Here is a 27,308-nt window from a genome sequence, read left to right on the forward strand (position 1 = left end):
TTGACAAAACGAGACATGCTTTCAGAAAATGTGTGTAAACAATTGGGAAAAACTGTAAATATTTTCGGTTTCTACATGCAATTAGTGTTTACAGCGTACCTTTTACTTTATGTTCCTGTTATTTTCACCGTAGAACATTGTGTTGAATTGTAGATAAGTCTATAAAAGAGCAAAGAGTTTTAGATTTAGAGCAACAGTGTTTTCATGGTGTACCCAAATAATTTATTATTATGAAAGAAGTGTTTGCCATTTGATGCAAATGTTTCATTCTGCCATGTGTTTATGGCATTTTGAATGCAGAGTGACATTTTGAAGGAAATGTGAGGCAGTCAGGATTTTGTGTGTGCAGTTTTGAGAATTGTGTGAAGAGTTTTGAAAAAAGGGGACACTGTTTTAAAAAAGTGTGTAAGCAGTTGACAAAAAAAGTAATACCTCAAGGGTACATATTAGTACCTAAAAAGTACCAAATCAAATACACTTTTTTCCATCCCCAGGCAGAAAAAAAATCTTCAATAGGATTGAGGAATGGAGAATATGGAGAGAGATAAACAACTATAAATGTGAGTGGGCAGTGGATCAGTTATGAACCAAATGAGCTCTGATTTCTAAATTGCAGTTATGTGTGACATGTGGTTTCCAATGTGATGAGTTAGTATGTAAAGTAGGGCAACTGACTTTACCATTTGAATGACAACATGTTCCTCGTGAAAACAAGAGATTTTCTGCATGGAACTTGTGTCAAATGCAGAGAATTGTGTGTAGTGTTTTGAAAGATGTGTGTTTTAAACCTACAATTTGAATGTAAAGCAGGAATTGTGCTTGTAGTTTTGCAGAATTGGTTCAGGGGGTTGGTGCATCAGTTACATGTTGTAGTCATTGTGTTTGTAGTGGAAGTAATTGTATGTAAACAACTAAGAAAAACTAATAACTTTCAGTGCAATCAGACTATGAAACAATTAATAAATACACAATAGATGAATAAATACTAATAAATAACAGCTCAAATAAAAATATATTTAAAAAACAAATATATAAGCACAAACTTTTACATCGATATATCATTTTTAAAAATCTCTCCAAACAAACCCGGAAATGACGTAACGTGACGTGCCTTATTCAGGCATTATTAATTTAAATAACGGAGGTTTTCTAAGTACACAACGCTAACTCGAGCTAAATAGTTAAAATAAAACTAAATGCGACGCTCAGACAATTGTTGTAACGTGTTTTTGTGTAGTTTTTGGAGAGTCTGGTAAATCAGGCGCTCGAGCGGCGACGGGGGGAAGGGACGGACGGACGGGCCACTCGGAGCTCTCGTGCTCCAGCAACTCTGCGCGCTCACTTTAATCTTACTTTTCACCTCTGTATCGATGCTGTTTTGAAAGAAAACCCAGCTCTTCCGTTACCGCATGTGTTACGTGGCATCAGAAGACCCAAAAGTGTCGGCCCGGGATTGAATTTTGCTGCAGAAAGCGATTAAAATGTATCCCATTGGAGCAGCTGGTGGTAAGTGTTATTATGATTAGCGAGCATGCTAGCGACGAAATGCTAACCGAATACGTGTGGTGTTTTACAAATGAAATACATGCTGTAGTTTAACCGTCTGCAATTGCAGGTGGAATCAATGGTCAAAAGTATGTTAAAGCTTAACGTCATGTAGTCTTGTTTTCCTTTTTTGTCAGTGGTTTGTTTTGTAGGCCCATTGTTATTGTTAGCCTGCTAGCTAAGCTTGTTGACTTGCTGGCTTTTCAATTTACTGCAGCTGGTTAAACTCCTATGCACATCGGTCTTTAAATGTTAACGTGACGAACTTTCTTACTGTTTCAGGTGTTTAATTTTGTTTGCATTTCAGTGTTTGTGAGTTATTTGTTTTAAAGTTAATTTTCGACACCTTTTACGTTTGTAGTTTGCTACCTGTTCTCTCTAGCTAGACAGGTAACGTTAATGAAAGTTAGTAACTTATAGTTCTTGTTAAACATAACTTTGTAATGATATTTAAGTTTTAATAAATTTTTGGGGTCAATATGATGTATTTTCAATCTAAATATTCAACTAACTTTTAGCAAAGATATCAAGCTATATTATACAGGCTAATCAATAAACACAGGCTGGTTTTCTATACAAGTTTTACCACATATATTAGTAAGTAGTGTCGAGAATTACCTAATGAGTTTCAAAAACTTTAAGAAATAGGCAGTGACATTACAGGACATTGTGTTCCAAGTAATAAACTTTGTTGTTAACACTTTACAGTAAGGTGGCGTTTGGTTTACTGCATTCATTAACATGCATTCCTTAAGTCAAGACGTGCCACATTGTTATTTGCTTAAATTTACAAAAGTAGTTTTATATGCATAAATGCATGTGAAATGTCCACTTCATTTTTTTCAGATAACTTTCGTAAAAATAAAATCCCACAGTGTAACAAACAGGCTATACATTTTAAAATATAAAGCCACATACATACTCTAAACTATGCTAATTAAACTATATAATAATTCATGATAATGAAACTTAGGTCTGCATAATATATACTTTCAGCATCAAAATTGCAATGGGATTATTCGCAAATAGTCAGATTCAATAATTCATTTTTGATTTAGTTCCTTTATAAATCTGGGTTCGCCACAGCGGAGTGAACTGCCAACTTATCCAGCATTCGTTTTATGCAGCGGATGCCCTTTCAGCTGCAACATATCACTGGGAAACAACCATACACTTCCATTCACACACAGTCATACACTACAGACAATTTAGCTTACCCAATTCACATATACCACATGTATAAAGTGTCCATATACACTCATTTCTTTATTTAATTTGTCTATGCTTGTTGATTTGTTTCTTATATTTTATGCATATGCACAGCCCTACAGATTCATCCCAATCAACCTACAATGATATTTTTTTTTCAAATAGTTATTTAGCACATCTAGTTTAATTATATTTATATTACAATATGTATCGCAGAATAAAAAATCTAGCAATTTTAGATTTTTCTAATATTGTTCAGCCTTAACTTTAACTTTTCAGTGTGCTTTGATTGGTCCGATTTCACTAGATTTTTTTAATTTTAAGATCTGATATCTTGAATATTAGCAATAAATGTCACGTTAAATCGTAGTTAAACTTACATTGGTATCATTTAACACTGAATTATGCACATAATCTGTACTCGAGGTAATTATTGTCTTAGTAGGTTTTTTAAATGTCAATTTTAAAGCTGTTCAGTGCTCAATGAAATTGCTGCTTGTCTGTGGGAGAGTTTGGCAGGTTGTTAGGTTGCTTGTGTGTTGTTGTGATAAGGAGGTAAAAGGCCTGTTGCCCAGTGGGATGGGTTCACGTCCCATTATCTTCCTGCCGTGTTGTGTTTTTAGGATTGATAAGATGGGGCGAGACAGTTCAGGGAATCTGTCAGTAAAAGACTTCAGATACTCGCAGCCTCCTCATTGGTTTCATGTTTTAAGAGTTGTATTAACTTCTTTTTTCATAATTATTCAGTATTAGCGAAAATGTTAATTTTACATTTGTTAGCAGGTTAAATATGCATTTCTGTTCGATCACTCATGTTTATGTTTGTTTGAAATAAACCTGTTATGTCTTTTCCAGCTACTGAGCTGTTTCAGGGACGTCCGTCTTCAGGGTCAGATGTTTCTGGTAAGCAGCCCAGACTGAATTGGCTTGTTGAAAGCTACGCATAACATGTTTTCAATACTTGCCTTGAAATGGTAAATGAAAACTTTAAACAAAAATGTATTTGAATCTTATTTTGTTATTTGAGCTTTGTGTTAATTCACTGATTCTGGAAAGGCTTGAGTGTTCCTTGGTTTATTACGTATTGACTCTAGCAAAAGTTCTGTTGTATTAAACATCAGGGTAGGGTTGCACCAGCTGATCAAAAGTTCTTTCTTAAACTGAAACGTAAAGTCCACACTAAGGGCTTAGTAACTACTAGCTAGTTTGTAATTTCGTTTGTTCTCACTTCAGTTGCATCATATGATCTTAAGACGTTAGTTACTAGGCCTTAAGCTCTTGTAAAGTCATGTGTAGTATGACTTGATATACAATAAAAAGCATTTAAATCGTTAACTGCTTTAAAATTCTGCAACTATTACATCTATATATAAAACGGTCATGTGAAAATGAAATTATAAATCACATTTTATAGCACTTAAAATTACTAACAGATGACGTGGGAGGATATGAAGGCTGTGAGTAGCGGGAGATCATTTTTCATTATCGCAAGCTCCTTTATGTAAACTAATCTCGATGTTATCTCTTTTTCTACCGTTATACCTGGGGGGATGCTGGCATTAATATTTAGTTGGAACGTAGTGTTATGTTTAAACTAAGTTCAGTGGTGCAAAACAAAAATATTTAGTAGTGTGCAAGTTGTGACTTCGTGTCCCATTAAATCACAACTAGGCCACGTTTTAACTTTGTTCAACCAGCCGTTGGCAAGCATGGCGTCAACAGTTGATATTTAGCACAACAAAGCAACTGTAATACAATGCAGTTTAATAAACAATAGCAAATGACTTGCATTTCAAATTCAAACTGAAGTTTGCAGCTCAGTTTGGATATAGAATGTTAAGATGTTATGTAAGCTAGGGTGCTTACGTTTAAATGTCACCGCAGCGCTCTAATAGTCTTACTGAAATGTTTGTGTGGGCCTAATTAACGGGATTAAGTTGCTCAGAGGTCCACTGAACTAAAAATGGACATAACTACCTTTTTAGGTGCATACAGTTGCACCTGACTGTATGATTCTGTTTAGACTTGGCATTTATGATGTATCTTGCTTGATCCGATCGCAAGTAGACAAAAAGTCACATTTTTGTACACACCTGCTTGGTTTCAACATCCCTTTTGTCCACTTCAAAAATAGGCTTTTTACATCTAGTATTGTGGAAAAAAAGCTCACCAAGTTTACATACTAATTTAAATGAGAGATGGTGGAAAGCGGTATGCCAAGCAGCTTTAATTTCTGCAATGACATGAACAAAATTACATCAAAGCATGTAGGTTTGTGTTCAAATCAAGAGAACATTATGCATTTCACATTTGGCCTTCAAAACAGGATGTTGATTTCAGGCCATGAAGATTGAATTCTGTATGTTTTGTCCGATTTAACTTGTCATATAATGTTAATAAATTAGGTCGGTTGGCATATTGTAGGTAGAGTAGATCTAGACGTTAAAAAAAGCATTCTAGAATATGTTATTTACTACTTGTGGATGTGGTTGAAAGTGGGCAAACTTCTCTTGTGATCGTCTTTGCAAAAATGCATCTTAACATCAATTTTATGACAACCAGATTTATAAGTTGCACCTAGTCAAAAATGCATTACTAAGAGAAAATCAAACAGGGGCTGGATAAGTCAAATTTTATTATTTCATTAAAAATAATGTACAATAGGCTTTTGTCAGTGCTTAAGTTTTACAGATATTATAAACGTATCCAAACTCAATCCTGGAGGGCCGGTGTCCTGGAGAGTTTAGCTCCAAACCTAATCAATCACACCTGAACCAGCTAATCAAGCTCTAATGCTGGGGTCACACTACAGTTTTTGCGTGCGAAATTTTGTTGTACGTTGCTGTGAAAAGGGATGGGATTAAACAAAGTGATTGGACAATAAAAAATGAACAATTAGTCCATGTTTTTAATTTCTGTCCAGAGAGGTCATGTTTTGGTCTTTGATTGGTCTCAAGCAATCATGTGATGCGATTTCCTAGGTCAGAATTCACCAAGCTTGAACTTTCCAATGCAGCAAACTGCAAACTTGTCGCATGAACTTTCGTTTCCGTTCTGACGCATTCGCATGCGTATGAATGGAAATCTATGGGGAGAAAAGGGCAGTGTGACCGCAGCTTTAATAAAGGTACTAGAAACCTACTGAAAGGTGTGTTGAAGCAAGATGGAGCTAAAATCAGCAGGACACCGGCCCTCCAGGACGGAATTTGGACACCCCTGGTATAAATCATTAAATGCATTTGAAAAACCTGACTAATTTGTGCATGTGTCCTGCAGCTCCTGCGTCTCCTCCAGCACCACAAGAATATGTCTTCAAACCACCTCAGCGGCCAGACTTTGGCACAATGGGTAGGACAATCAAGCTTCAGGCCAACTTCTTTGAAATGGAAATTCCCAAGTTGGAGGTTTATCATTATGAAATAGACATCAAGCCTGAGAAATGCCCACGGAGAGTTAACCGGTAAAATCTTTTGACTCAACCTGAAATTTCCTACTAATTGTTTGGGTGCTCTGCACTTACTCGCTTGTTTTTTTTTCTTTCTTTAGTGAAATAGTTGAGCACATGGTCCAGCACTTTAAAACGCAGATCTTTGGAGATCGAAAGCATGTGTATGATGGGAGGAAGAATCTCTACACTGCCATGCCTTTACCCATTGGAAGAGACAAAGTATGCACCATTGAAGTCTATGTTAGCTTCATGACTCTAAATGCTACTTAAAATGCTGCACTGAAATCTTTACACCGTATAGATGATCATATATCACTGATGTGCCAAACTGCTCTGTTTAGGTGGAGCTGGAGGTCACGATTCCGGGGGAGGGAAAAGACAGGAGCTTTAAAGTCGCTATAAAGTGGATGTCCTGTGTCAGTCTGCAAGCTTTGCATGAAGCACTCTCTGGACGGCTACCAAACATCCCTTTCGAGACCATTCAGGCTCTGGATGTTGTCATGAGACATTTGCCCTCTATGAGGTAAATAGCAGCTATCTTGACTTTGTTAAGGCTGCACGATAATGGAAATATATGCAATGTTGTTATTGCGATAACGGAATTTCTTATGATGTAACATTTTCCTTGAACGATGCCATTTTCATTAACTATGTTTTTAAGTCATTTATTTATTTAATGATGATTTAATGATGAATAATATAACCAGGTAAAAGATATTTTTCAGATCTAATTCATTCTAATTCAGACAACATCAAAAAACACTGTCAAGGTGCAAACATTTAGTCTTTAAAGCACTATGAATGAGTAAAAAGCTCAGCTCATGTTCTGACTCTGATTGGCTGTAGTCATTTTTCTCTCTTGTCTTGACTCCCGCCATAAGTATTTTGGCCCGTTTCCACTAAGAGGTACAGAACAGTTTGGTACAGGTCACCTTTATCAGGCTTGCATTTCCACTGTCTAAAGAGTACCGATGGTACCCTTTGAGTGGGCGTGGTGTATGACAGAAATTTTCGACGTCATTCATGCTAGAGGAAATGTCAAAGTAAAGCTGTACCAGGTAGTTCACATATATGAGAAGCACTTCTCACAAAATAGATGCTATATACACAAATACTTGTGTATAAATGTTCATTACTAATTTTTCTATGAAAATAATTTGATTATAACTACAGATCAAGAAGAGCTAAATAGCCTACTGTAATGCAAAACGGCCTACTGTAACGTCTGCAATTTTATGAAATAAATAAATGCAACATATATGAACACATACAGGCAGTCTCCCCATATGTTACCAACTACAGAAAAGTGCACACAGCATACATTTAGTCCTTATTTGGGTTAAAAAAACACGCAATATATAGCCCACAGTCAGTGCAAACCTCTCATCTGCATCTTTAATCTTCACCAGCACATGTAACCTCTTGTTAGAAAGTAATTCCATCATTCCCAGTCCATAATAGTCCAAAAGGTGATGATAATAGTTAAAAATAGCAGTTTGTTCATGTTTAGGTTGCTGAAAGAATCATTTGCTTCTTTGTTTTTTCGGGCTTCTCCTGTTTATCCATTTCTGAAAAAATCTGATGTCAGAAGCACTTCAGTAATCACACGCATGTTGTTATCATCAGCTCAAGAAGTTCGTTAATTCAAATATAAACGCGGATGCGAGGATCGCAAGCTCTCTAGAGAAAGTGCAACCGCTCGAGCTTTTAAACAACCTCGTAAAACAACAACAGGACACGGCAGATTTTGTTCTTTTTGGCTTTGTGGCTTATCAAGACATTCAGCTGTGCATCTGGCTCCGCCTTTTGGTACCCTTTTTTTTTTTGCTAAGTACCCTAGGGTACCCAAAAAGTTTTACAGTACGGTTCGCTTTTTGGTACCTTTTCGACAGTGAAAATGGCCATAAAAGCGTACCGCACCCTACCGTACCACTAAGTGAAAACTGGCCATTTATTTTTACCTCTGAGTTTACCTTTGGGCCACTCCAGACAATAGATGAACAGCAACTACTGTGGAGGTGGAGATAAAGATAGTAAGGTCCCATCTGAATGGTCAAATTTAGATAAATCACCACTGCATAAAATTGTGCGATTACTTGTATTGCATATCCTATTATCGCAATAACCATAATTTTGTGATATATAGGGCAACCCTACTCCATGATATATTTTTTCATTTAGCAACTTAAATCTGAGTAAGTGTGCACTGACTTATTCTACATAACTGTTTACTTATTGAACTGTACATACCCACTGCATATGGGCATTTGTAATTATGTACACACCCACTATACATATACACTTGTAATCATGCTTATTTATCTGCATACTACTGATTATTAATAGCAACCTGCACATATATTCATATATTGTTACATATACACTTGTAATCATGTTTATCTATCCTTGTACATATATTCATATATTGTAACATATACACTTGTAATCAAGTTTATTTATCTGCACACTACTGATTATTAATAGCAACCTGCACATATATTCATATATTGTAACATATACACTTGTAATCATGTTTATCTATCCCTGTACATATATTCATATATTGTAACATATACACTTGTAATCATGTTTATCTATCTGCACACTACTGATTATTAATAGCAACCTGCACATATATTCATATATTGTAAATCTGTTCATAGCTTATCCAACCTGTATATAATGTTCATAGTACATCCATTCCATCTGTAAATATCACCATAGTTTTCTATAACTGCACTTTATAACTTATTCCTGTATCCTGCACTTGCTGCTATTGCACTGCTGGTTAGACCTAAACTGCATTTCGTTGCATTGTACTTGTACATGTGTAATGACAATAAAGTTGAATCTAATCTAATCTAATATCTCCATTTTGGGAGATCATCATCCATGCTGTTGTGGTGTTTTAAGTATTATTGCTGTTTCTACAGGTACACCCCAGTCGGACGTTCATTCTTCACTCCATCGGAGGGCTGCTCTAACCCTCTTGGTGGAGGAAGAGAAGTTTGGTTTGGTTTTCATCAGTCTGTTCGGCCATCACTCTGGAAGATGATGCTCAACATTGATGGTAAGATTGCACTAACCGTATTCGTTGGACTTGATTTTGCACTTTGCTAATGATTTCTCTGTATAATCGTTTTTAGTGTCTGCCACTGCGTTCTACAAAGCTCAACCCGTCATTGAATTCATGTGTGAGGTTTTGGATTTTAAAAGCATCGAAGAGCAGCAAAAGCCCTTAACAGATTCCCAAAGAGTGAAGTTTACCAAGGAGATCAAGGGTAATTTCTTACAGTGGTCATTGACATTTACAATGGCTTTTATGGAGTTTATTTTGGGATAATGTGAATTTTGCATTCATTTTACAGGTTTGAAGGTTGAAATTACTCACTGTGGACAAATGAAGAGGAAGTACAGAGTGTGTAATGTGACGAGAAGACCAGCCAGCCATCAAACGTAAGATTTGACGACACAATTTCTAACTTGCTGTAGTAAAGAATTTTTAGGACAACATACTTATATTCAAAATTGTATTTCAATTGTATGAAAAGTTCTCTGATTTATATCCCAAAGCAGCTTAAGCAATCAATTAAATTTATATCAAGCAAGCAACACATGCACACACATAGATTTGGGGTGTAGCACATTTCCCACATGCCATATTTTAAACATTTCTAAACAATTTTTATACTTAAGTTTTTTTTTTTTTTTTTTTGACTATTTTCATTTTTTTTAAAAATGCATTTTATATTCCTTTTTTTAAACTCCAATACTGGTCAGTTTAAAGGATTTAATGTAGATCAAGGGGAATTAAATGCATGTATAAAATGTTTGGAAAAGTTTTATTTAGAAATACTGGCTTATTTTACACTATTTCTGGACATCTAAACACCAGTGTCTTAACATGGTTTTAATCTCAGTACCGTGGCCCCTCACTGTAACGTGGTTCAGCTATCGTGGCCTCACATTTTCGCAGATTTTTTATTTTCTTTTGTGCAATTTGACTTTTTTTTTTTATGCGTCCTGATTGGCTGTAGACCATTGTCAATCAATCTCCTTCATGTCTCCTGTACTGTACAGAATGCATTCAGCTTGACAAATTAACATAAATCTTCGATCGCTATCAGTGTGAGTTTTAACAAGGATGCCCCACAGCGCCTTGCATTTTAGAATTGTAAATATAGGTTTCTATCAGGGTTTATATAGGTTTCTCAAGCTCCCAGCGTCGCCCAGATATGACTCGGGACTGTTCATATTTTTGCCGTGGCACAGAGCGCCGTCTGAATAATTTAATTTTAAGTAACATGCAAATGTGCGTGTACTGTGTGCGTTACTTCCCACTGTCATGTGCGAGGCGCATCCGGTGTGCAATCCCCTTAAGAATGGAGTCTGCTTAAGTTTTTTGAATCAGTGACTGCACGAAAAAGAACATTACACTGGATGCCAACATTATCCGCACAAAAGCTAAAAAGCTTTATAAACGTTTTGCTAACAGCGATGAATGTTTGCACCTGACAGCAGGTTTTGATCTTTGGTTTTATTCTATAACACTGAACTTATTTTTCTGGACTTTTTTTTTTTTTTTACTTTGAGAGTGTTTAAACAAGAGAAAAGAGTGAAAATGCTAATTCCTGTCTGAGAAAAATGTGTAGTAAGGGATTTTACAGCCTTAAAGCATCTATAATAATTGTACAAAAAATAATAAAGCTGACTACAAGGATTTCGCCTGTTGAGAGTTATTTTTAGAATGTAACTCCCGCAAATAAAGAGGGACCTCTGTACACTCAACTAATATTTTTGCTTCTTGTTCAAACTACTTATTTAATATAAGCTGAAAAAACACAAAAAAAAAGCAGGACAAATTTAATGCTGTAAACTTGACGGATTTGTGTTGAGACCACATGGTTGAATTGTGTGGAACCATGCGTTTTGTATAGTGTATTCTATTTTTTGCCATCACATTTAATATTTCTCATTGAAAGATTCATTATTTTGAAGCTGATGTTTTTTAAAATGTATTTTGTTTGTCTCTAGGTTTCCTTTGCAGCAAGAGAATGGTCAGACCATTGAATGCACTGTCGCCCAGTACTTCAAGGATAAGTACAAACTGGTGCTTCGATACCCACATCTCCCATGTTTACAAGTTGGTCAGGAGCAGAAACACACCTACCTTCCGTTGGAGGTTGGTTGAAACCACATCCTGGACTTGCTTTTCCCCCTTTTCTCTCATTTCCTTTTCTAAAATTTGTTGTTATTATTATTTAAAAAATTTCAGGTCTGCAACATTGTAGCCGGGCAGCGATGCATCAAGAAACTGACAGACAATCAGACCTCCACTATGATACGTGCCACAGCCAGGTCTGCGCCCGACCGTCAGGACGAGATCAGCAAACTGGTATGCTCTTTATCCATTCTTTTGCAGTTTCCCAAGCCTCGTATACACCTGGTATTTCATCAATCCAATCTCAAATGAACAACAATGAATACAGATGTAAATTAAGTCTACAATGTTTTTCAACCACCTCTAGAGATAGTTGGATTGGATTGCTTTTGTAGTGTAAACATTTGTGGTTGAATGCAATCACACGGCCACAACAGACCACCTTCTCTCTGCCTACTGACTAAGCACATGGTTGTTGTGGGTTGGGTTGTGAAAGCACACAAAAACAAGATACAGTGGTCTCTTGTTTTTTGCAGCAGTCACATTCTAAAAAAAAAAACCTGCAATAGATGAAATACTTTCACATTTATTATACTTTTTTTTTACATTGTTTTCTTTATCTTAAAGCTGTAAAAACCCCTCATTACACACTTTCTACACTTTTCTCAGACAAAAATTTACATTTTCACACTTTTCTCTCTTATTTAAACACATTGAAAGTTCAAAAAATAAGTCCAGTATTATAGAATGTAACTAAAGACCTAGTTTTTCAGGCCCAAACATTTGTTTGAGAAGATAATTTTATTCTGTAATGGCGCCCCACAGCCTTGTAACGTCTATCTTCCTTTAATCATGTCCAGAAGAACTTTTTGTGTTATGGTCAGCATCTTCCTCTTATTTTTGGGTGCTACCGAGGGCACCTTTGTTAGTGCAGAACGTTTTGTCGACATTGTGGGGTTTGTTGGGGAGAAAACTTGCAAACAGAGATTTATTGACTGTAGTCTACAGCCAATCAGGACACAGAACAATGCACTAATCAAGACGCAGAACACAATGCGCTGTAAAAAAAAAAGCATGTCAAATTCCACAAAATCTGCAAGGCTACGAAAGTTGAACCCCTTATAGTAAGGGACCACTTTATTTATATGTAAGTGTTATATCATAACACACAGTATACAATTGAAATTGTAGTTGTCATCCACATCATTTCTTTGCTAGCTTTGCCCCTCACTACGTAATATGTGTTCACGTAAAACTTGTGGAACTTGTAGTTCTTCCACAAAAGTAATGTTGGAGGAGTCTTAAAGAAATTCAAACACAAGAGAGACTTTAAACTGATGTTAAATAAAGCTGGACCATTTCATATGGGGTATATGCACACAGACTTTTAATTTCAGTAAAGCCCCAGCCTCAGGATTTCCTTCTTAATTGTCATCCCATATAAAATCGCCACGATTAAGATCTGATTTCTTTAAAAAAAAAAAAAAAAAAAAAAAAAAGAAGCAATCTTCCTTGCCTGGCTGAGATATAATATGAAGTGGGTATCGGACCAAACAAGATGCACTGCGTTAAATTATATTTCTCTGCGCCCTGTCTTTAAAATATGGAAATTATGACATATATAAAACAAATGTATGTTAATATTTTCAGTTTAACAGTAGTTTATTTTTTTCACATTTTTTCCCTCCCTTCATTTTATTTTAATATATTTTAATTTCTGTCTAAATTATTTTATTTCTTTATTTTACATTTGCCAAGCCTATTGTGACTCGTTGTGTGTGTATATATGTACAATAGATGAGTGAACATAAAATGGAACTTTTAATTACTTGTATTATATGTATGTATATATCATGACATGATGTAAAACAGATTAAAATAGGCAAAACATTGTTTAGAAATGGTGCAGTGGGGCAGGGGGCTCTGTTGGAGCAAAAATTATTTGTCGCTGTTAGTCAAATAATTTTGAAATTAATGTTTTATTGACCAAAACATTAATAAAATTTTTTGAAAAAAGTACTGAATAATATTTACAACTGAATAGTATTGTATTTTCAGTGGAGTTTCTGTGCTAGCCTGCTTTCATCGGAAGTTCATCATTGGCTGAACAACACTAGCTGTGCATATAGCCCATTGCAACACTGAAAATGGACATTAGTAACAGGTGTAAACCAGAGCATTAAATTTCACCCTTACCTTCATTTGTTTGCAACAGATGAGAAGTGCCAACTTCAATACAGATCCTTATGTGCGTGAGTTTGGAGTCATGGTAAGAGATGATATGACTGAAGTCAATGGTCGGGTTCTTCAAGCACCGTCGATTCTCTATGGTGGAAGGGTAAGAATCTCCTCTGCTCAACTCAGCATTTGGTTGAATCCCTGTCTAATTTGGTCATGTCTTGGCTGTTTCAGAACAAAGCAATAGCAACCCCAGTCCAGGGCGTGTGGGACATGAGGAACAAGCAGTTCCACACAGGGATTGAAATCAAAGTTTGGGCCATTGCCTGCTTTGCCCCACAGAGGCAGTGCACAGAACTCCTGCTGAAGTAAGTCAACTTTAAAGTACACATGAACCAGAAGCTGCGTTCGCTTTTTATTTTTTTTATATTGTGATGCAGTTCCTATAAAAACAGAATATTAAATGAGAAATCAGTTGCCGTGACTTGTTTTTTCTGCTGCAAGCTGATTGGATGTAGCAAAGTAGGCATTTCATTCAGAAAGATCAGGAAAGGGCTTCGGGAGAGTTATTATAACCTAACAGTCATCACCTCATCAGTTCTGTTGGCTGTCAAAATTGACAGCTGAAGGGGAGTTGAGTATGTTGGCCACGCAAAAAATCCTTAGACAAACGTAATCTGAGAAGTTAACTAAAAAACCAGGAAGTGCATTTTCAGATTTCAATTATTAATTATTATTATTATTAATAATAATAAAATGCACAGATAAATTGTTCACCACAACTAGCAATGTCAGCTTAAAAATCATATGGTTAGTTTTGATTTCATTCATGCATTCATTCAATTTTTTATCGTATTAGTCCCTTTATCAATCTGGGGTCGCCACAGCGGAATGCACCGCCAACTTATCCAGCACGTTTTTACGCAGCGGATGACCTTCCAGCCGCAACCCATCTCTGGGAAACATCCCCACACACCCATTCATACACTACGGACAATTTAGCCTACTCAATTCACCTGTACTGCATGTCTTTGGACTGTGGGGGAAACCAGAGCACCCGAAGAAAACCCATGCAAACCCAGGGAGAACATGCAAACTCCACATAGAAACGCCAACTCAGCCGAGGCTCACATCAGTGACCCAGCGACCTTCTTGCTGTGAGGCGACAGTGCTACCTACTGCGCCACTACTTTGCCTGTTTTGATTTGTACCTTAATATACCTGTTTTGTCATAGAGAAATATTAGCATTTAAGGAAATTATTTTACAAAAGTAAATACTGACCCAGATTTTTATACTATGTTTGTATCCTCAGGGCCTTCACTGACCAGCTTCGTAAGATCTCACGTGATGCTGGAATGCCCATTCAGGGCCAGCCATGCTTTTGCAAATATGCCCAGGGAGCAGACAGTGTGGAGCCCATGTTCAAACACCTCAAGTACACTTATCAAGGGTTACAGTTGGTGGTGGTCATCTTACCCGGCAAGACTCCTGTTTATGGTAATTTAATTATTATAATTTTATTTTTTTTATCTCATATCTTTAGTGTATTTTTTACTCACTCTAAATGCTAAAATTCTTACAGCTGAGGTGAAGCGTGTTGGAGACACTGTTCTCGGCATGGCCACGCAGTGTGTCCAGGTGAAGAATGTGCAGAAGACCACACCTCAAACCCTTTCTAACCTCTGCCTCAAGATTAACGTCAAACTGGGTGGAGTCAACAACATTCTTCTTCCACAGGGCAGGTGAGGGCAGCTTTTACAAATGCCTTTGACATGCAGAAAGCTTGAGGCAATTTCTTGTTGTCCTTTACGTCCTTTGATGCTTTCCCATGAAACTCAAAGGGTTAGTTCACTCGAAAATATGTAGTCTGTCCTTCTGTCACCCATTTATCATTCCAAACCTGTAAGATTTGGGTTATTCTTGGGAAAAAAATTATCTCACTTTATTTTGTTAAGCAATTATATTCATTTATAGCAGCTCAGTCAATATGATTTGAGTTCACTAAACCATATTGACCTTTTTCGGACTAAGTTACTTTGACTTGCAATGCAAGGACAGAGATCTCAACAGATTTCATTACGTCTTAATTTGTGTTTCAAAGTTTAACCAAAAGTCGAATAGTTTGGGAACGATTTAAGGATGAGTTAATGATAAGAGAATCAAGATTTTTGTGTGAACCATCCTTTCAAAATGACAGAATAATACAGCTATTTTCTTTTTATTTACTTTTTATTTTATTTTATTTATTTATTTTTTTTACTTTAATTTTTTTGCACTCGTTATTATATATTTTTTGTAATTATTTATTTATTTATTTATTTTTGTCTTAGGCCCTTGGTGTTCCAGCAACCAGTTATCTTTTTAGGTGCAGATGTGACTCATCCACCAGCTGGAGATGGCAAGAAACCCTCAATTGCTGCTGTAAGCCCGACAAACCTCTGATATTTTAAGGCTGATAATGCTCATTGCACAGCGCCAAGCAGTGCTAATACCACAAATGTGACCAATTTCTACTTGTAGTACACGATTTAAGGCTTTTAATGGGTTTCAGAAATGTTTTTAAGTATAATAATTTTACACGTACGGCATTTAGGTCGTTGGCAGTATGGATGCCCACCCAAGCAGATACTGTGCCACAGTGCGGGTGCAGCAGCACCGGCAGGACATCATTCAGGATCTGGCAACCATGGTCAGAGAGTTACTCATCCAGTTCTACAAATCCACACGCTTCAAACCAACACGCATCATCTACTACAGAGACGGCATCTCTGAAGGCCAGTTTAACCAGGTAAGCTGCAGGACAAGATCTCTTGTTAATACATGCTAAGTAGTACTGCAATGTATTATTTGAAGGCGACCTATTATGCAAAAATTTATTTTGTAAGGGGTTTGTGTGGTAACAGTCTGTGAATAAAACCGGCTTCTAATGATGAAAATTTATTAATTCTATTTTTTTTATAATCACACCTACGAAAAACAGTCTGCAGAAACACTCTGACTGACAGTCTCCCTTTGTATGAAACGCTTTAGTTGACAGTCTCCCTTTAAATGTGCCATCAGAGGGGAAAGCCCCGCCCACTAGTAAGATCTCACCCTCATTAGCATAGGACTTTAGTCTTTTTTTTATCTGCTACTATGCTGATGCATTTATAGCTCCGCCCTCTTTTGAAAACAACACAATCTAATTTGAATTTAAAGCGACAGTCACCAAATCAGCACAATTATGACCTAAGCTTAAAGGGGCAGTTTCAAACAATATTTGTGTGGTATTTTAATCTGAAAACTTTGCACACATTCTCCAAAGACATCAGAGACTTATTTTACTTCTTGTAAAAAGAGGCACAATGCCTCCCCTTTTATTGTTGTCATCTTGTTTCGTCCTTGCAGGTTCTACAGCATGAGCTGCTGGCTATTCGTGAGGCCTGCATCAAGCTGGAGAAAGATTATCAGCCGGGTATCACCTTCGTTGTAGTACAGAAGAGACACCACACCAGACTCTTCTGCATGGACAGGAACGAACGGGTTTGTTATTATACATCTAATCTCCATACAGGTGTCACTGGAGGGAATCACACATTTACACACAGATGATAACTTTCTGCATTCAAAGTGTAACAGTGGGAAAATAATATAGACCGTTTTGAGGGATGTAAACAAAAACAGTGGTCCCAACTTATTTCCTGTTTTACATTTTCTATCGCTTTCGAGAATCTAAAAAGAGCCACATATTGATAAATAATGTCATGATAGCTGTTTTAGCACGACGTTATGATTGAATCGTCTCTTGTTACAGTTATGAAATAGTTTTATAACAAGCAGGAAATGTTCATGGGCCAATGAACCAAGTACCAAGTAAAGCTCTAGTTTTTTTTTTAAATGTGTGCATTAGGTTTGTCATCCACATGCAGAACACTTTATGTGCAGCTTGCATGCGTTTTGAATATTTTGTTGCACTACTAAATTGTTCCACAAGGTGTCAACACTGAATCAGGCTGTTTCACAGTCAAAAATATGGAGGCAAAACTAATGAAGACATTTTTATCCCTCATGAATTTTTGTTGTGACAAAGCACATGCATTGGACATTAGCAAATCTTTCAAGTGCCTATGTGTTTAGCATGTGTTTGTCCAATCTATCAAATGGAGTAGACTACTAATATACTACTACTTAAAAAAATCTGTTTTAAAAACAGCAAAATAAATACTTTTTAAGGAAACATGGAAACAAAAGAGACATACAATACAAATGTCAAAGTCCACCGATTACAATCTTACTTTCGTATTTATTGTTGATAAAATGTTGCTATATATTTGTTAAGGGTTACATATCAAAGATCAACAGGCTCCAGATATATATATATAATAAAGTACCACAATAATATTAAAACAGTAGATTTCTTCTCAACCATTTACCCCTGTATGCAGAAATTTAATAGGCTTGTTGTCTCAATGAACATGTCAGTACTTCCATGTCATACACCTCTTTTACAATATCATGCCATTCACCTACAGATGGAGGATCTTCCTTGAGCCATTTCTTTGTAATTACCTTTTTTCTAGTTATTAGAAGTGTGTTAAGAAGGTGTGCATCATTTTTTGGTATTACTGAAGAATAAATTCCCAGGTACATAGTTTTAAAATTACATTCCAGATTCAGCCCCATTATTGCATTTATCTCTTTGTTCAAATCTTGCCAATAGGTGTGTATAATATTACAATCCCAAAATATGTGGAAATGATCTGCCATTACATTTCCACATTTTCTCCAGCATTCAAAAGTTTTTTTATCTTTAGTTTGAAAGTATTTTATTTCAGCAAATAGAATATACTTTGAAAGGCTACAAGTACATTTAAACATATACTTTGGACTTAAGTGATCTGTTAGCACATTCCCTTCAACAAATTGTCATTTTGTAATTGTGAAACAGAGGACGTCTGCTAACCTTTTCTGACTTGTTTTATGTTTAATGCATTTCATGTATTTTTGCATTTGCATTCAAGGTTGGAAAGAGTGGAAACATCCCTGCTGGCACCACTGTCGACACCAAAATTACTCATCCATTCGAGTTTGACTTTTATCTTTGCAGTCATGCTGGAATTCAGGTACCATTGAATATTAGTTTATCTGAATATATATATATATATATTAATGTTTATTCAGTGCATATAATCAGGTGAAGGTTATAGATAGTTCTTCAAAACTGCTAATTGTCCTCAGGGAACCAGTAGGCCGTCCCACTATCATGTGCTGTGGGACGACAACCATTTCACCTCTGACGAGCTGCAGGTCCTCACCTACCAGCTGTGCCACACCTATGTTCGCTGCACCCGCTCGGTCTCCATTCCTGCACCAGCCTATTACGCCCACTTGGTGGCGTTTCGCGCCCGCTACCACTTGGTTGACAAAGAACATGACAGGTACTAATGGCAAGAATTTTACTCTCCTAAATTGTATAGCATGGTTTATTACCAAAAAAATCTAAAGGTGTCTAGTCAATCTGAATTGGTCTGAACATGATGCTTTATAACATTAAGACCCAATCCCAATTCTATTTTTGTACTCCTTCCCCTTGCCCCTTGAAACAGTGTGAAGGAGAGGGCTTTCAAATTTACCCCTAAGAAATGAGACACCACTACAGCACCAGCACACATCATCATAAGTCATCGTGGTCTTTTACTACATATTAGATTGACAGTGATGACTGATGTAGTTATTCCAGTTGCGTTATTTTTTTGGTATTTATCTTCAGGAAATTACTGAAGGCAATGATATGCTATCAAAACGATATAATGATGTAATAACTGTGGATCGTAACTTTAGTGTGCATTTACACTGTGGCCATATTTATCTATGTAAACACACCAAAAACAACATTAACATTATAGCAGACGCTGTTAAAAGCTCATTTCTGGTCACCAGCCTTTTCTGACAAGGTATTCGAGTGTCATTGATTGACACCTTCAAACTAAAGAGAATTGGGATACCCCTACCCTTAAGAGCTAAGGGGTGGAAGTTAGATTGGGCCTAAGAAGAGGCTCTGTAGCCTTGTTTGGTTTTAATCTGCATCGTATATATAAATATTACAATATATTAATATATGTTTTAATGTGATTATCACATTGCAGAGGCAGAAATGTATTCAAATAAATATACATGCTAATGCTTTCCGACTCAGCATAGCATTCACATCACCTGATGTTAATGCATGAAAATGATGCTTCAGTCTTAAACTGGCAATGCATATTATTTACACATTACTTGATTTTATTTTACTCTGAACTTAAAAATCATATTTAACTTGCAATGAATTTTTGTGTGAATTTTATCTATTTATATTTTATATATTTGTATAAGTAACTTTTTTTAGTTTAATATGAATTGGTTTTTATCATGTAATATTTTATGTATATCCATTTTGCCACAAAATAGCCATGAGTTGCTGATGTGGCAATAAATAAATACAAAATAAATACATTTATTTTATACTAGAGTTGTATATTACAATATTTTATTTGTTACATTTTTATAAAGGTAATAAATAAAACGATAAATTAGTTACATTTATTAAATGACCAATTATTATTCTTCAAAAATACTAAAATGTGTGCTTTTTCACTTACACTGGACAGATTTGGTGTAGGGTTAACTTTGAAACAGTTAGAAATTGGTAGAAAAAATGCAAAGAAAGGCAGTAATAGTGTGTTTTCCTTGTGAAACAAACTACAGAAATCGAATTAAAGTATTAAAACAATAAAAACAGGAAGTTTTGTTATGATTTTTTTTTATTTTTTAGAAAGCCTTTTGAACGAGAGTTCTTCAGCTATAATAGTATTTTCACTGCAGATGAACCCCAACAAAATGATAATTGGTTCATAATTAATTGTTTTCTTATTTACCTATTCAAGTTACTTAATGGTAATTCTTGAATTTTAATTTGTTTTCTCAGAGAGATTAAATGCTGCATTACTTTTCCCCCTAATATCACTCAGCCCTGTTTTGGTGGTAATTTTCTTTAGGGTAAATAAAGTCCTTCTTCTATACAATCTGCTAAAGTGATATTTGTTATACAGTAGTTCAATGAAGCTCCTATGAGTGTCCTTTACACCACAGTAAACCAGATGTCACAGACCTTTATGAAATACAGGACTGAAGCTTTAAATTTGACATTAATATCCCACTAAACCTGAGTTTCTGTGTGTGTTGTGTTTGTTCTCTGGCAGTGCTGAAGGCAGTCACACATCAGGTCAGAGTAACGGCAGAGATCAACAAGCCCTGGCCAAAGCTGTGCAGATCCACCAGGACACACTGCGCACCATGTACTTCGCCTGAACAAAGCCAGAACCAAGCCCCGCAATCCTGAAAACAGCACGGTGTGTGTGTATATGTGTGTGTGTGTGTATGAGTGTGTGTAATTTTAAGTGTTATACAAACGAGACCCTTCAAATGGAGACAAAATGAGGATCGCCATGCTGTTCGACTTTTAACTGCCCCTTAATTCGGTTTCCAAACATATTTAATATCCAAGCTGATATGTGAATTTTTATTCATTTATCTTTTAATTTTGTTCCTCGTTTGGTTCAGTGGGCATGGTTGTGTATCTCTTGTGCATGTCAGATTAGAGGTTAACGCGTTTACATAGTCAATCCCAAAAAATTCTGACTTTTTTTACACTGAAAGTTACATTTGCATCCAAGTGGGCTTGATTTAGTACTATTGCCAAGGCAGGTGATGGAGACTGTTGAACAGTAGTTTTTACAAACTCATCAAACCAATGGATTCGGGTCAGTTTAGGACTTCACGGATCAGGTTTAGGGCTTGTGGCGATGCAGTTTCCACAGCTAAATTATTTATCAGCGAACGCAAGTGCACTGACCAGAAGGGGACTTCAGGACAAAAGTACTTATCCTGTTTTATTTCATTTATTTGTGCTAATATGATTTATTTTCTTCTTCTAGTGGTGTGATTTCTTGTTCAGTCCAGGGCTCAGTCGACCTACTGTGTACCTGTCCGCCAATGATCATGTGTCAGTACAGAATCATGAACGCATTTGGATGTAGGAATTGTTTTGACAATCAGTTTTCTGCCGCTCATATGAGACTGGTTCTCATTCGTTTTTCCTGTGCCGGGTTCTCAGTGCGGAAACGACTCTGTACTGTGGATAGATGTCCTGAAAAGTACTATTATCTTGCATTAAGATGAGATTATCTTTCAATTGTACTGCCATTTTCGCTGGTTTATCCGCCGTGATTGTAACAACCTCAAGTTTCGGTTGTTTGTGACATCAAAATTTAATCACATTTCACTTTAAGCACCTATTCGTTGTTCATAATGTTCCCCAAATTGAAACTTGAGGTGACTTTTGTCAGTAATATTAGGGAAAGTGGAGCCCTGTGATTTTTGCTTGGTTCTTTGTGCTGTTTCCAGTGGTGAAGTTTGACTGTGTTTTGCTGACAGGGTCGTCGTCGCAGGCAATCAAAACTTTTAAAGAACGATACCAATATCAGAATTTTTCACACAACGAAGTCAGAATGAAAATTTCAAATGCACCTTAGATTGTTTGTTTTTTTCCCTAACTCGCGTGTTCCCATGATGAGAATTTTTCGTATCTCTTTCCAACACTCAAGATAGTTTCTAAATATTTAATCTTTCTTTCATAGACCTTTCATAGAGTCATGAGGCGAGCGCTGAGGCGTTTATAATGAATCGAAAACATTTATTTAGTGTAAATCAGTCCAAATGGAGCTTGAATTGAAGCGCAATACGTTGTTTGTTTTTGTGTGTGTGTGTCGGTGAACTGATTTCTTGTAAACAGCCTTCTCAAGCATATCATGATGTGTAGTGGTCGATCTATCGAGTCTCGTTAGCGAATTAACCGTCAGATCACTTCCCCAAATAATGCTTCAATTCTGAACTTGAAATTCTTGGGAATATTTTTAACCATCTTTTTTCTAACTATGCATTCTTAACCAAGAGATTCTAGTGGTATGTTTGTGTATATGAATTATGAATTTAGAACGTTTGTAATGTAGTCCTTTTCATGCCGGGTACTTTTAGTAGTGTAAATAGTTCCAGCCCTGTACCCGCTGTAGCAGTATTAGCTTACAAAATACTCTATTTTTATTAACAATTGGATGTTCTTTATATGGCTCTCAATTATTCCTGTTAGCCAAACAAGATTACTATGTACTTGTAGTCGGTGTCCTACCATAACTGAAGCACAATAGGACATTATAATTGTAGGTGCTAGAGTTTATTCTTGAGACTACCATTTGTTTTTTTTATCGTCACCTTTTAAACGAGAAGCATAGAGTGCTTGTTTGTTTTGTTTATTTTATTATTTTTATCTATGACATTTAACCCAACCCAACAGACTGTGTATAAGGGGCATTTTAATTTATCTTCCAATACTTGACTAGAGTTCTGTTATTATTTGGCGCTGATCTTGTAACTCGTGAAATTTAGATGCACTTTTTTTTTTTTCTTTTTTTTTTTGAGAGCAATGGACATCCCTAGTTTACCTTCGGTGGCTAAATGGATTTTGAGTATGCTAACTGTGTGCAGTTGTGTGGAAATGACTAGATGTCCTACCTCTTGTTACCTGTTACTTGCATTATGGTAACATTACCGCACTGGTCATTTCCTCATAATTGCATTGAGTGGAAGTTGATGATCTTGCTCTAAAGTGGCGTCTTTGTTAATTCATGTTTTGTTTCAGAGGCCATACCTGCTGCCATTTAGCCTAGACGCTTATTGTTTTATTGGTAGTTTTAAGCTATGTATTCAAAGCTACGATTGAGTGCTGCGAGTTTCAAATGTCGTACGTTTGATGTTTTGAAGTCAGACGTGAATCCAAAAAGAATATTAAATGCTTGGGTGTGCACCATCAGATGTTCCTAAATGTGTAGTGTGGATTCAAGTTGATTGCTTTCTGCCCTTTATAATTCGCAGCGCGTTGTTGCTTTATCCATGTACTCGTTTAAATGTGTCACGTAGTTTTCCTGTAGCTTTTTTTTTTTTAAGGTTTGAATAATATTATTTATCTTTTAGCATCAGAAACATGAGATGAAATCATCGCTCAAACTACTTTTTACATCGATTTTTCTCTTGAACAATCAGATTTTTATTTCTTCGAAACCATTATATTTCATTCTCATGAACTGCTCTGTTTAGTTGTTTTCAAAAGTTACTGAGTTTTTAGTATTTGAACCTGTTTGAAATCAGCACCTTAGTCAAAAGGTCTACAACATATGCAATTTCTCAAGTATGAAATATGAGATGTTTTTGCACTATATCAGAAGAGGTGTTAATAATTTGTGGAAGGTTAGAGAGAAGAAGAACCATCAAGTTTAGACTAGTCTTGGCCTCGTTTCTTTGTTCATGTACAATCATATTGGCACTAACCTATTCAAAGTTGACACGTTAGAAGGACTTGAGTTCTTACGCTATGCAAAAACTCATTTCCATTTAGAGCCGTCGCTCTTTTTATACATGGTGTTCTTGCAGAACAAGTTAGTAAACTCAAATCCCATTTCATATGTTTTCCAAACCTATGTTTCCTGTTTAATGAGGACATGAGTCTGATGCAAATTTTTTATCGAAATGATTCCGTTAAATGCAAATGGCCAAGGACAGAGGGAGAAGAATGAAGTAAGGTGCTGGTTTTGTAGAGACCGTCACGATAATCTATGCTGCAGCATCTCTGTTTCAGATCTTAACAGGCACATATAGTGTTAACTGAAAATTGAATTGGTGCCTCTGAAAGCTTTGAATTGTTTATCCGTCAATGTTAACGCCATTAACATTTTATGGATCGCTCTTTCATCATCATTTCTAGATTGCTGCTTGAGTGAAGCTTGTATATTGCTTTGGCGAGGTTCTGTGTGGGGTTACAGTGTCCACATGCTTCTTTGTTTTACACTTTATTGTTTGAATAAAACTAGTTGATTGCCCCAATAAATATTATTTAAAAACCATAAACGCCAGTCTCATCAAAGGTTAGAGCCCCTAATCTTAAAAGATATATTTGCTAATGTATTGGCATTAGAACTTTGCACTAGTGTTCTGAAGCAGAAATGTACGCCTCTCTTCACATACCGTGATCGTTTTGTAATTCCTAAGGTGGCAAGTTTCAAAGATGCCAGCCTTATGACCTGCTACAACCATACGGATACAAGCGAACAGTTTGAATGTACTTCATACGCCTGCATACTGGTTAAGAACCTCCATTATTTTAATCCGTTTGCTTGTTTTGTTTTATGCATGCACATTGAAAGCAGCTTTGAGTCGTTGGACTTTTTATCCATGCATACTTTGAACTGTATCTCAAAACTCATCGTTGCTTTAGATTAATAGTGGCAACATTTGGACGGATGGTTCAGAATACACACTGGCACAAAGATCTGATGTTTGTGGTGCTGTACTGTAAAAAGTGTACATAAGGCAGCGTTTTCTGTGTGTTTTTTTTGCCTATTACTGCTCTTGTTTGACAGATTAGAAGTTTCATCTAAAGGGTTTTTGAGCTATACAACAATACCCATGTACCCAACAAGCCAAATTCACACTCGTATGAAGCCCTTTTGCTTTACCAGCTCTGTGGTGGTCCTGTAATCATGGCAGTGGTACTTGTGCACAAACTAAACCACAGATCAGTTGCCATTTAGCTAGTTGTCTGATTGGGGAATGATGGTTTCCGAACATGTCCCCTTTACTATTTTTAAAATGAATCTAAATGACCAAAATTTTTGCAAGGGATTAATTTTTTTTTTCCAAAACGAGCACAGTTCCATTAATTCATTATAAATCATGCTAAAATGGTATTTATTCGAATATAAGCATCACAGTTGGGTCTTGTGACTGATTCATCTGAATAACTGAGAGCTTCATCATGACCTGGCTTTTTAAACCAACTTGGAGAAGAAAAAAGAAAAAAAAAACTACCTCAATAGTGTCGGGTGCTAATGTTAAAATATCCCTTATATGTATATGTGCTCATGACAAAGAACAATAATCGTGACCAAACAACACAAGCCTATACTGTGTATTACGTGTTTAGTTTTTATTATTTGTGTATGATGGATCAACATGAGGGATGTAACAAAACTGCGGTGGACCAAAATAAATCGTTTCCCTTTTTAAAATGTAGTTTTCAATATGCATCAGTTTTATTCGAATTAAATGGAGCTGTTCTCAGATCCTCTGGAGAACAAATAGTCAAGAATGAGCGTTCAGGCCAAGATTGTTGCCAAAACACGGTTTCGTTTTGTCAGACGTCGTGTTGAGTTGGTTGATCTAGAATTGTGCCATATTATGGAGAACATACAGGACAGTAAACGTCCAATGACCACTGCTCTGTGTCTAAAGCGTGTTCCTATTAAGCGGCTTGTCAACCTGTGTCAGCTTTTGGAGTGCTAGCGTTATACTTGATTCTTCTACTTGATTTGTATCCAGTATTGCAATAAAAACTTCGCACTCATCCGATCCGGAACTGTTCGATGAAAGCTCCACGGCGATTTTTGTTTTTAAGCTATCTGTATTTAAACTGTCATGTGACGTCGCTACATTTTATGAAGGGAATTTTTAATTTGACTTCTCTCAAACTCTGATTAAGGACGCGTTGGGGCGTCCTGATACACTGGCATTTGAGTTTCTCGAGGGAGAGCATAATAAGGTACAAAAGGTTGTGTGGAAATCAGTTACGATTCTCGTTTCTCATTGGTGAGCTCAATAACGTCCAGCGTGTTTTTATGTCGTGTTTGTGTGCCTTTGGAAATCTCTCCCGACCCTGATCAAGGGACTGTCCTTTATTCATTTGATGCTCGGCGCCACATCATTTATCATGCAACCTTGAGTGAATGCTGCATAGAATGATCAGTATTTGTATTTTGCACTTTCTAAGCAGTTTTAAAGGACGCCCTGTTGTAATTGGGGCGGACACAGACTATTTAAGACGAGGTATTTTCTGCTACAATAGGAATTTTAAGGAACCATATGACTCGTTGGTCGAAAAAAATAAAGTGTATAGATGTGAAGTACCTCATAAGCCTGATAAATGCTGCATAAACTCTTCATTTATTGTTCTTTTGTGAATCTATTTTCCCCTAGGAAGGTTTGATGTGCACAACAGCGCAAAGCGCAAAGCACCTTCATTTATGACATTGAGGCGCTCTAAAACCAGTTATGCAAGTCAAATGCGAGGTTTTCAGTCATATTCACTGACATTATAAGACATTAGCAAGCCTCTAGCTTTAGCTTTGCATCACAGCTATTGGATACGTAGTGACGTTTGCAGTCAAAAGTTACAGTTGACTCAGGTATCGCCATTAAGGGCTGTATCTGCTTTTGCCTCCCATTTTCCCTCACCTGTGTCTTAACGTAGCCTTAGAACTGCATTCATGGATGGATAGATCATAGTGAAGAATATCTGGCCTTAAAATATGCACTATCAACCACAACATGCAAGTCACTACAGATCAGATCTTTCGTTTTCTGCCATAAAACTACCTCCGAGAATGTAGGAGTGTCCTGGAACTGACACATCGAGGTTTATTTTCATTTTTAAGGTTATAATCTGTAATCGACAATCATCTTTTAGTTTATTAAATTCGCAGTATGAGTTACAGTTCATTCTGGGACGCTCTAGTTTTGTTTCTTTATGAAAAGCGTGTCCATGTTAGTCATGGAAGAGCCAAGCGACCAACGTTTCTAGCTGAAGGTTTTCTTGCACTGCTTTGTGACGTCAAACCTTCCTCTCTTTTTTTTTACATCA

The 27,308-nt window shown here is 36.4% G+C and overlaps 1 protein-coding gene across 1 annotated transcript; it reads left to right on the forward strand.

Moving 5' to 3' along the window:
- The first annotated feature begins 1,279 nt into the window (after positions 1–1,279).
- On the forward strand, positions 1,280–20,991 carry ago2 (argonaute RISC catalytic component 2). Its single transcript, NM_001302222.1, is given in 20 exon segments — positions 1,280–1,506; positions 3,610–3,657; positions 6,031–6,214; positions 6,301–6,421; positions 6,544–6,725; positions 9,136–9,272; positions 9,349–9,483; positions 9,571–9,658; positions 11,237–11,384; positions 11,478–11,597; positions 13,579–13,701; positions 13,776–13,909; positions 14,856–15,040; positions 15,126–15,285; positions 15,874–15,964; positions 16,137–16,331; positions 16,931–17,065; positions 18,544–18,645; positions 18,761–18,960; positions 20,764–20,991. Coding segments are annotated over 20 exon segments (2,622 nt in total). The 5' UTR covers positions 1,280–1,481; the 3' UTR covers positions 20,873–20,991.
- The last annotated feature ends 6,317 nt before the right edge of the window (positions 20,992–27,308 follow it).

This window comes from Danio rerio, chromosome 19, assembly GCF_052040795.2.
Source record: "Danio rerio strain M-AB ecotype USA chromosome 19, GRCz13ab, whole genome shotgun sequence".
Classification (NCBI taxonomy): Eukaryota; Metazoa; Chordata; class Actinopteri; order Cypriniformes; family Danionidae; genus Danio; species Danio rerio.